The sequence below is a fragment of the Anomaloglossus baeobatrachus genome, chromosome 12 (assembly GCF_048569485.1).
Source record: "Anomaloglossus baeobatrachus isolate aAnoBae1 chromosome 12, aAnoBae1.hap1, whole genome shotgun sequence".
Classification (NCBI taxonomy): Eukaryota; Metazoa; Chordata; class Amphibia; order Anura; family Aromobatidae; genus Anomaloglossus; species Anomaloglossus baeobatrachus.
In genome coordinates this window covers 12,112,320-12,123,840 of record NC_134364.1, presented here as the reverse complement: position 1 = coordinate 12,123,840, position 11,521 = coordinate 12,112,320, and the positions used below count along the sequence as shown (strand labels likewise).

The 11,521-nt window shown below is 52.9% G+C and overlaps 1 protein-coding gene across 3 annotated transcripts in view; it reads right to left on the bottom strand.

Annotated features, from left to right (window-relative positions):
• Window positions 1–1,696: 1,696 nt before the first annotated feature.
• The window catches only part of SLC24A4 (solute carrier family 24 member 4), a 130,432-nt gene continuing 120,607 nt past the window's right edge, over window positions 1,697–11,521 (bottom strand). For 2 of the 3 annotated variants that reach the window (XM_075330994.1, XM_075330992.1), the window contains exons 9-17: window positions 10,222–10,275; window positions 8,478–8,620; window positions 5,156–5,328; window positions 4,033–4,186; window positions 3,410–3,576; window positions 3,218–3,332; window positions 3,001–3,113; window positions 2,837–2,902; window positions 1,697–2,561 (exon numbers count right to left, since the gene is read on the bottom strand). In XM_075330994.1, coding sequence (XP_075187109.1) covers window positions 2,409–2,561; window positions 2,837–2,902; window positions 3,001–3,113; window positions 3,218–3,332; window positions 3,410–3,576; window positions 4,033–4,186; window positions 5,156–5,328; window positions 8,478–8,620; window positions 10,222–10,275 — 1,138 coding nt within the window. In that variant the 3' untranslated portion in view covers window positions 1,697–2,408. The remainder of the gene's footprint in view (window positions 2,562–2,836; window positions 2,903–3,000; window positions 3,114–3,217; window positions 3,333–3,409; window positions 3,577–4,032; window positions 4,187–5,155; window positions 5,329–8,477; window positions 8,621–10,221; window positions 10,276–11,521) is intronic. The other variant, XM_075330993.1, reaches the window with a different exon arrangement.

Here is an 11,521-nt window from a genome sequence, read left to right as displayed (position 1 = left end):
CCCCCGCTCATATTATTCGCCTGTGCTCATCCCCAGTCACACCCTTGCTCAAATCATGCTGCACGTCTGCTCATGTAACGCATCACCTCATTTTATGCCTATCTGAAGTTCTGCCTTGGTCATATCATGTCTCTTCTCTACTCATTCATGTCACAACGCTGCCGATTCTAAGCCCCACCTCTGCTCATTTTAAGCCCCACCTCTGCTCATCTTACACCCCACCTCTGCTCATCAGGTCACACCTCTGCCCATTCTAAGCCCCACCTCTGCTCATCTTACGCCCCACCTCTGCTCATCAGGTCACACCTCTGCCCATTCTAAGCCCCACCTCTGCTCATCTTATGCCCCACCTCTGCTCATCAGGTCACACCTCTGCTCCTCACATCACACCTCTGTTCATCTTATGCCCCACCTCTTTTTATCATGTCACACCTCTGCTCATCTTAACCCTAGAACACGCAACCATATAAATCTACAATAAAAAACAAGTAACCTAGCAGGCCTGTGAGGCCCCAGGTATGCGTTCTAGAGTTAAACCCCATCTCTGCTCATCTTAAGCTCCACCTCTGCTTCCTCACGTCACACCTCTGCTTATCTCAAGCCCCGCCTCTGCTCATCACATGTCCTGCCTCTGCTCATCTTAAGCCCCACCTCTGCTCATCTCAAGCCCACCTCTGCTCATCAAATGTCCTGCCTCTGCTCATCTCAATCCCTGCCTCTGCTCATCTTAAGCCCCACCTCTGCTCATCTCAAGCCCCACCTCTGCTCATCACATGATCTGCCTCTGCTCATCACATGACCTGCCTCTGCTCATCACATGACCTGCCTCTGCTCATCTCAAGCCCCGCCTCTGCTTATCACGTCCTGCCTCTGCTCATGTTAAGCCCCACCTCTGCTCATCACATGTCCTGCCTCTGCTCATGTTAAGCCCCGCCTCTGCTCATCACATGTCCTGCCTCTGCTCATGTTAAGCCCCGCCTCTGCTCATCACATGTCCTACCTCTGCTCATATTAAGCCCCACCTCTGCTTATATTATGACCTGCTTTTGCTCATCTAAAGCTCCAGCTCCTTTCATTTAGTAGTTCCCTAACTCTACTCATCTCCTTTCTCCACTTCTTATCCCCCATTCCATGCTCTCCTCTGCTCGTCTCTGCTCTCCTCTGCTCTCCTCTGCTCGTCTCTGCTCCCCTCTGCTCGTCTCTGCTCTGCTCTCCTCTGCTCTCCTCTGCTCTCCTCTGCTCTCCTCTGCTCCCCTCTGCTCGTCTCTGCTCCCCTCTGCTCGGCTCTGCTCTCCTCTGCTCGGCTCTGCTCTCCTCTGCTCGGCTCTGCTCTCCTCTGCTCGGCTCTGCTCTCCTCTGCTCGGCTCTGCTCTCCTCTGCTCGGCTCTGCTCTCCTCTGCTCTCCTCTGCTCTCCTCTGCTCGGCTCTGCTCTCCTCTGCTCGGCTCTGCTCTCCTCTGCTCGGCTCTGCTCTCCTCTGCTCGGCTCTGCTCTCCTCTGCTCGGCTCTGCTCTCCTCTGCTCGGCTCTGCTCTCCTCTGCTCGGCTCTGCTCTCCTCTGCTCTCCTCTGCTCTCCTCTGCTCTCCTCTGCTCCCCTCTGAGCTCGGGCAATCTCAACTTCAATCTGAACCTTTCCCTTCTTGCCCATCCCCACTTATAACCCATCGCTGCGGCTCCCGAGATGCAGAACATTCTGGAATAACCACAGATATTATATTTGGTATTTGTGCATATAAATAAACATTCCATTTTATAGACATTTTTCCTTATCAAATATCGAGCACAATTACAAAGAAGTTCTAGGAAACGTTCCTTTAAGTCTCCATCTGTGCATTTCTGTGCATTTCTGAAGTTTCCATTAACTTTCTGTCCAATTATAAAAAAAAAAAAGTTTAGAATAAGTAAGTGTGCTTTCTCCTTGTGGACGGCGGGACGCGGCCCGTAATTCCCGTATTACCGGATAACTGGGGTTTCGAGCTCGCAGAAGTCTTGGAGGTCCATTGGGTTTGCAGTTGTAGCAAATAAAAAGTATCACATAAAAAAAAGATGATTCTGCATGCAATCCGCCATTGTGCCGCCAGATACGTATCAGTAATAATACGGCGTGGGCGTACAGCGCCGAGCAGTGGAAGGAGGATCCGGTCTCGCCATCTTACAGCCGACCTGAAGGAAATGTTGTATTGACTTTTATAACATAGAAATCAGCAGCAATATACACTTCTTCGGAAGACGCAACCTCAGCCGGACGTTTCGCAGCCGCCTATCTCGGCGCTGGATAACTTCATCTTCCGGAACATTCTAGGAATCGCCTTTTTTCCCGGCCTCCGAGGCCTGGAGAGGAAGTTAGGTTTTTCCATAGAAGAATCTCGGTTGTAAGGTCAGAAAAGGAAGTCTTGAGGTCTTTGGCCGTCAGAAGTCATCCTGGCACATTGGCAAGTTGACAAAGGTGAAGACGTTGAATTCTATGAGGACTGAGAAACACAGGAAGATGGCGTACAGGCAGAGGACGTAGTATCCCAGCTTCTTGTCCAGCTTCCAGTTATTCACGTGCACCCCAATGACCTGCAACGGGACAAGGTCACATCATTACTTGTCACTGGTGGAGCCTTCCTGACCCCCAAGACCCTCAGCTGACTTCTCCAGAACCAAAAGAGCCCTCTCCCCACCCCCCCCCCCCAAGACCTCCCCCAAAAGATGGCAGCGTCCCCAAACTCAATCACAGATATGGAGACTGCAGTTTTAACATTGACCACTAGAGGCCAGCACAGAGAGCATCTCACTTTACGGCCTACAGTAAAACGTTCTAATGATGGGGTCCCTTTCATGGAAGCACTCACAGTGAGGGCCACAGATCCCAGCAGCAGGATGACGGAGTACACCAACCCTTTGCTGCTAATTTTCACCTAGAACAGAAAGACAGTTGAATGATTGCCTTCATGTTATCAGACCCACCGAGACCTGATGGACCCCCACTACAGAAGACCACCATCTGACTACTTACCGTTGATCCGTAGTGGATGACCATTGTCTGTAGCCCCCAGGGGACCCCGAGTCCGACTAGGATGTCAAAGACGTTGCTTCCTATGGTGTTGGATACGGCCATATCTCCGAGACCTGCGAGAGAGAAGTGTCAGGCTTCCTAATAAAACTGCGTGCCCCGTGCTGAACTCAACCAGGAATGAGGGGCAGGGTCCGGGCGATAGTCGGGGGCTGCGTACCTTGTCTGGCTACGATCAGGCTGGCCATACAGTCCGGTACGCTGGTGCCGGCTGCCAGGAACGTTATGCCCATGATGACGTCGGGTATCCCCAGGGTGTATCCGATAACCGTCACCTGTGCAGATCCGGGGAGACATGAACAATTCAGAAACCCCCCATATATCTGCCCCCTTATGATGACGCGGTACCCACCATCCAGACCATGATGTAGGAGAAAATGGCGATCCAGACGGTGGAGAGGATGAAGGTCACCATGAAGAAGTTCTCCCAGCGCGGCTTGCTGCAGTTCGGGACCGTGAAGTACAAAACTAAGATTAACGGCCACGAAAACGCCCATTTAAACTGGTTGGTGAAGCCGCCTGATGGAGGAGAGGGAAGGATGGTCAGCACACGCACGGTCCAAACATCCCCTGCCATCTTATCACAGCATTTCACCCATTAGTGCAGAAGTTTATGCTCCAGAGCTGCACTTCCTTATAGAGTTGCAATCAGTGTCGGCCATTGTGGAGGTCACTCGATTGCAGACCATTATATTAGGCCTTGCTGCTTCCTCCCCTCTATATGCTACCCCCATAGCCAGAGCTTACTCTTAAAGGGGGTCTACTCTTAAGAGGGGATTCCCAGAATTAAAAGCTTTTCCCAATCTATGGGACGGGGCACAACAGACTGATTGCTGGGGTCAGAGCAGAGACACTAATCTACAGAGATAGGAACGTCCACACGACAGGCGCCAAACCCAAATTACAGATCCCTTATAATAATAATAATAATAATAATAATAATAATCTAGGAGTCATTTATAAAGCGGCTCTCACTGGGAAATGAGAAGGGCACCAGGTAGGTGGTGGCTTCGTTGTCTTCTTGGCCGTCGTCCTTGTCGCCGTGTATGAGGCCGTTCTCCAGCAGCTGCTGCTTCCCGTCCAGCGTCAGAGAACTCATCCCGTTAGCCGACTGCAGGAGGCGCTGTCTCTGCGGGAATAAAGGGCGTCACAAACTTACCAGCCGGAGCTGCCTACAAGGGGGACAGGGTGTCTGACGCTGCTGAGCATCACTGGAAAGCCCGACATGACAGAAGAGGCTAATATGGGGCTTTTCTTAAAGGGCGTGTTTACTTTTACAACCTGACCACTCTAGATGAGCTGCTCTCCATTCACCATGACGATAACCACCACTCAGAGGCTACACACAATATGGCAGCCTTTTGGTGGCAGCCTGTCAGTGGCACCTTGTTGGTGGCAGCCTGTCAGTGGCAGCCTGTCAATGGCAGCCTGTGAATGGTAGTCTTTCAGTGGCAGCCCGTCAGTGGCAGCTTGTCGGTGGTAGCCTGTCAGTGGCAGCCCTTCGGTTGCAGCTGGTTGGTGGCAGCCTGTCAATGGCAGCCTTTCAGTGGCAGCCAGTCAGTGTCAGCCCTTCAGTGGCAGCTTTTCCGTGGCAGCCTTTCAGTGGCAGCCCTTCAATGGCAGCTTTTCAGTGGCAGCCTGTCGTTGGCAGATTTTCCGTGGCAGCCTTTCAGTGGCAGCCCTTCAATGGCAGCTTTTCAGTGGCAGCCTGTCGGTGGCAGCCTATCGATCAGAAGGGGCCGAAGGGGCAGAGAAACATACTGGTATTGTGTGGGGGGCTCTGTAATATGGGGGGAAGGAGGAGCAGGTTCCCCCTCAGTTGGACCCATGTGTGGGGGGCTCTGTAATATGGGGGGCAGGAGGTGCAGGTTCCCCCTCAGTTGGACCCATGTGTGGGGGGCTCTGTAATATGGGGGGCAGGAGGTGCAGGTTCCCCCTCAGTTGGACCCATGTGTGGGGGGATCTGTAATATGGGGCCGAGGAGCTGCTGGTTCTGCAGGACACTAAGGGTTAATACCAGACAAAGCGTCACACTGTCACCCCCCCCCCCAACATCTCCAAAGCTCAGGTATAACACATACATCTCACGTGCCCACACCTCATTAATTATGAGCCTGCTCGCCATCCGTAGTCTGGTCCTCGGCGGGAACTTGTTGGTGATCATGATGCGTAATCCGGCCTCGGGGAAGCGATATTTGGGGGGACTGGAGCAGATGATCTCGTCCACCATCACCACCGAATTCCTGCTGTGATACGGCTGCTCCGTCCTCACTGGAAATAAAGGTGGAAGCGTTAAAGGGATGTTCCTTCCCACAGATGACAGATATGTCCTATCCTCTGGTGGGGACGCCGGCGAGGCCAGGAACGAGCCCTGGTTCCCAGAAAATGAGCTCTGCCCCTCTCTCCAGTCTGTGGCCATTTTCTTTAAATCCTACAAAGTATCATAGCCCCCTTTGTTGGCAGAAGAGCTTACAATCAATGGTTTCCATATTTTAGGCACCTTTTACCCGATTGTGACTTTTACACCAATCAGTGGCCATAAAGGATGGGAGCAAATCACAGAGGAAATAGGAGAGTATAAGGATCTATCCAAGAAAAGGGTTAAAATACGACACAGACGCAGCGCAGCTACACTGAACGTCAGGTTGTCAGACTGCAGAAGGAAACAGAGTTGTCAGATGATTGCGTGACTTCCAGTGCATAAAGTGCTGGTGCAGACGCCGCCTTAAAGGGCAAGATCCCTTCCTGACAAGTCACTGAGCTGATGCAGTTAGTGACATACAATGTGACACAGAGTAAAGCACACACCGGAGGGATAAGCAGACGGGAGATACAGTGCGAGATACAGACGGGGTTAGTGACAAGAGTGCTGGAGAATTCCTGCCCCGTTAGTTACAGTATTAATTAAATAAGAAAGTCCACATAAAACATCAAGGGTTAAAGAGAAGACTCAAGAAAAGAGGACGCCTTAGTGTGAAGGAGGGTGCTCAATATATAAGATGTATCACCTGTCTATTATAGATATGATCTGGGGGTTCACTGCCCCCCGAGAATAGGGGAGACAACGTTCTCTGTGTGAATGGAATGGCAGTGAGCATGCTCGACCCCGCGACATTCAGAGCACTGGTGGAGCATGCTCACTGCCCCCGCGACATTCACAGAGCACTGGTGGAGCATGCTCACTGCCCCCGCGACATTCACAGAGCGCTGGTGGAGCATGCTCACTGCCCCCGCGACATTCACAGAGCGCTGGACGAGCATGCTCACTGCCCCCGCGACATTCACAGAGCGCTGGTGGAGCATGCTGACTACCCCCGCAACATTCACAGAGCAATGGTGGAGCATGCTCACTGCCCCCGCGACATTCACAGAGCGCTGGACGAGCATGCTCACTGCCCCCGCGACATTCACAGAGCACTGGTGGAGCATGCTCACTGCCCCCGCGACATTCACAGAGCACTGGTGGAGCATGCTCACTGCCCCCGCGACATTTACAGAGCGCTGGACGAGCATGCTCACTGCCCCCGCGACATTCACAGAGCGCTGGTGGAGCATGCTGACTACCCCCGCGACATTCACAGAGCAATGGTGGAGCATGCTCACTGCCCCCGCGACATTCACAGAGCACTGGTGGAGCATGCTCACTGCCCCCGCGACATTCACAGAGCACTGGTGGAGCATGCTCACTGCCCCCACGACATTCACAGAGCACTGGTGGAGCATGCTCACTGCCCCCGCGACATTCACAGAGCGCTGGTGGAGCATGCTCACTGCCCCCGCGACATTCACAGAGCGCTGGTGGAGCATGCTCACTGCCCCCGCGACATTCACAGAGCGCTGGTGGAGCATGCTCACTGCCCCCGCAACATTCACAGAGCGCTGGACGAGCATGCTCACTGCCCCCGCGACATTCACAGAGCGCTGGTGGAACATGCTCACTGCCCCCGCGACATTCACAGAACACTGGTGGAGCATGCTCACTGCCCCTGCGACATTCACAGAACACTGGTGGAACATGCTCACTGCCCCCGCGGCATTCACAGAGCACTGGTGGAGCATGCTCACTGCCCCCGCGACATTCACAGAGCACTGGTGGAGCATGCTCACTGCCCCCGCGACATTCACAGAGCACTGGTGGAGCATGCTCACTGCCCCCGCGACATTCACAGAGCGCTGGTGGAGCATGCTCACTGCCCCCGCGACATTCACAGAGTGCTGGTCGAGCATGCTCACTGCCCCCGCGACATTCACAGAGCACTGGTGGAGCATGCTCACTGCCCCCGCGACATTCACAGAGTGCTGGTCGAGCATGCTCACTGCCCCCGCGACATTCACAGAGCGCTGGTGGAGCATGCTCACTGCCCCCGCGACATTCACAGAGTGCTGGACGAGCATGCTCACTGCCCCTGCGACATTCACAGAGCACTGGACGAGCATGCTCACTGCCTCTGCGACATTCACAGAGCGCTGGTGGAGCATGCTCACTGCCCCGCGACATTCACAGAGTGCTGGTCGAGCATGCTCACTGCCCCCGCGACATTCACAGAGCGCTGGTGGAGCATGCTCACTGCCCCCGCGACATTCACAGAGCGCTGGTGGAGCATGCTCACTGCCCCCGCGACATTCACAGAGCGCTGGTGGAGCATGCTCACTGCCCCCGCGACATTCACAGAGCGCTGGTGGAAAATGCTCACTGCCCCCGCGACATTCACAGAGTGCTGGTCGAGCATGCTCACTGCCCCCGCGACATTCACAGAGCGCTGGACGAGCATGCTCACTGCCCCTGCGACATTCACAGAGCGCTGGACGAGCATGCTCACTGCTGTTCACATTGGGCAGTTGGGTCCCCCGTTCTTGGGAGCAGTCGGACCCCCTGTGATCATATATAATGTGTCCTGTGGATGATGATGATGGGCGCCCGCTCATATATTCTGCAGTGGGCGGCTCTGGCGCCCCCTGGTGGACAGCACATGCATTCTCTAATTGGCACAGCCCTCCAGTGGAGACGCTGTACAGAGGGGGCTCGGACGCCCACGCTCCACAGGGGCGGCCGTCTCCTCTAACTTTGCCCTCGTTACTCACCATCAGCTTTATGTAACTTGTGATACATTTACGCAGGTTCAGTTCCTTTTTTTGCTATTTCTACGCACGTTTCGGGGGGTTGGGAAATCAGATTTGCTGAATGTTACTGGGAATGACTGGGATGTGGTATTAACCCCGCCAGCTCCAGTTCCTGCACCATGACAGTTATTGCTTCTCTTCTTGTGTTATGGACCCTCGCCCCATTTTCTCATGATCATGGACAGCCCCTTTAAATGGAGGCTTGTATCTGCCTTCAGCCACCAGTAGGGGGCGCTCTCTACATAGTGGGCTATTAGTGGCTGCACATCTCTGCGTTTCTCCGGTCTGCTTACCCTTACCTTTCCACAACAGGGGGACTGTGGGGTCATCACACAGCCGCTCACAATACACATTACCGTCTTGCAGTTCGCTCCCGATCGTGCAGCCGTTCCCTACGTTCTTGCGTTTCATGGTGAATAAGCGCTGCATTCTCATATTGTATCTGTCACAAAAGAAAGTGAACGTCATCATCCCCCCCATATTGGACGCGGCCCCCGGAAACGACAAGGTCACCTCTGCCCTGCGCCTTGTGTGGACTGATGGCAGAGTATCCAAAGAAAGGTATAATGTATCTACTACAATATCCGGCATCAGATGTCAGAGCTGCGCTCACTATTCTGCTGAGTGTGGAAACAGTCAGCAAGCTGGTGACCAGCGGCCGGGGTAACATGAGCCGGGGGCGTCCCAGAATGGGAATCATGGAGGGATAATTCTGCAGGATGAGACATTAGATTATATTACCCGAATGATCTTAATCTGTTACTCATTGAATACAAAGTGTCTAATCTTCGGTAAGAACCATGTGATCCCAAAAGCAGGCTTCTGATTGGCCGGCACGGATTATCAGTGATTATCCCCTTAGGCGTGATGTGCAGCGTTCACACTTTAAGCATCGACTCCTAATCAGACGCTTTTAACTCCTTCCCTGCCACTATATTATGTCCTCCTGTGCAGGGGCCATGGGAGGAGACCGGGGGGGCCACGGTTAGTGCCGGTCACAGGTGTGGACTTCTTAAATTAAATATTGGCACAATAAGACTCATCTGTATCATAACTATGGTGGGAGTAAGGGGCCCTGACTGTTACCGCCCAGGGGCCCTGACTATTAACGCCCGGGGGCCCTGACTGTCACCGCCCGGGGGCTCTGGCTGGTATTGCCCAGGGGCCCTGACTATTACCCGCCCGGGGGCCCTGACTGTCACCGCCCGGGGGCCCTGACTGTCAACGCCCGGGGGCCCTGACTGTCAACGCCCGGGGGCCCTGACTGTCACCGCCCGGGGGCCCTGACTGTCACCGCCCGGGGGCCCTGACTGTCACCGCCCGGGGGCCCTGACTGTCACCGCCCGGGGGCCCTGACTGTCACCGCCCGGGGGCCCTGACTATTATCGCCCAGGTGCCCTGACTGTCACCGCCCGGGGGCCCTGACTGTCACCGCCCGGGGGCCCTGACTGTCACCGCCCGGGGGCCCTGACTGTCACCGCCCGGGGGCCCTGACTGTCACCGCCCGGGGGCCCTGACTGTCACCGCCCGGGGGCCCTGACTGTCACCGCCCGGGGGCCCTGACTATTATCGCCCAGGTGCCCTGACTGTCACCGCCCGGGGGCCCTGACTATTATCGCCCAGGTGCCCTGACTGTCACCGCCCGGAGACCCTGACTGTTACCTCTTTCACTGGTCATACTGGACATCTGCACTGGTTATACTGGGATCACAATGACTTCATTATGTGTAGCAAAAGTATAAAAAATTACAGTCCATGTTCTGGTTGAGGATAAAAAAAAAGACCCTAAAAAACATGAAGCTGCCCCTCGAAGGCACCATATTGGATAAATTAAAGAGACAGACCCGCTAAAATTAAGGCATCTGAAAAAAACTGCTGCTGAATCACTGAAGTCACTTATCAGCCCTGTGTATATGTGATATCAGGAGGGCAGGGGGTCTCTTCACTTTATACAGTATATACTGCAGGGTATGGCGGGGGGGCTCCCCCTGCTGGACACAGCGAGCATTACTGCGTCCCTGACAAGCTGAGGTCTCCACTTACTTCATAATGAGAATGTAAATCAGATACATGATGATGAGGATCAGACTCTCCCACCTGCAAAGCACAAAACACGAAATATTACACAATGGACTCACAGACACTCGGCTGGGACTTGTAGTGCTGCACATCAGAGTGGTGCGCTGCCTGTAGCTCTAAGCTGTGGAGAAACTAGAACTCCCAGCATGCTATAGCTATCACTAAGTATGCTGAGCGTTATATGCTATAGGTATATATGTAGGTATAGGTTACATGCTGTAAGTATCACTAGGCATCATGGCACGCTGAGTTATAGGTTTACAACAGCTGGAAAGAAGTTAGAGACAAAACTTAGAAAGTCTGTCAGGTTTAACATTTAAAAGATTAATTAGAATAATGGGGTACAATGAACTGAGCTGTCCCCGCGCTCCCAGCACCGCTAAACCGGAGAACCCAGGATTCTGGAGCCGCAGCACTATGAGAGCGTTGTTTGATATTCAGCCACTAGGTGGCGATATTTAATTACAAAAACCCGAGCGCAAGAAGCTTCACCTATAACTAACGGCAAATATACATAATATGGAAACACTAATGTACAAAACAATCTATCATTTACTGTTACAATGTATCAATTTACTTCTTTTACTTACATCCTGTTACTGCAGTCATTGTGTATATACATTACATTACTGATCCTGAGTTACCTCCTGTATTATACTCCAGAGCTGCACTCGCTATTCTGCTGGTGCAGTCACTGTGTACATACATTACATTACTGATCCGGAGTTACCTCCTGTATTATACTCCAGAGCTGCACTCACTATTCTGCTGGTGCAGTCACTGTGTACATACATTACATTACTGATCCTGAGTTACCTCCTGTATTATACTCCAGAGCTGCACTCACTATTCTGCTGGTGCAGTCACTGTGTACATACATTACATTACTGATCCTGAGTTACCTCTTGTATTATACTCCAGAGCTGCACTCACTATTCTGCTGGTGCAGTCACTGTGTACATACATTACATTACTGATCCTGAGTTACCTCCTGTATTACACTCCAGAGCTGTACTCACTATTCTGCTGGTGCAGTCACTGTGTACATACATTACATTACTGATCCTGAGTTACCTCCTGTATTATACTCCAGAGCTGCACTCACTATTCTGCTGGTGCAGTCACTGTGTACATACATTACTGATCCTGAGTTACCTCCTGTATTATACTCCAGAGCTGTGCTCACTATTCTGATGGTGCAGTCACTGCGTACATACATTACATTACTGATCCTGAGTTACCTCCTGTATTATACTCCAGAGCT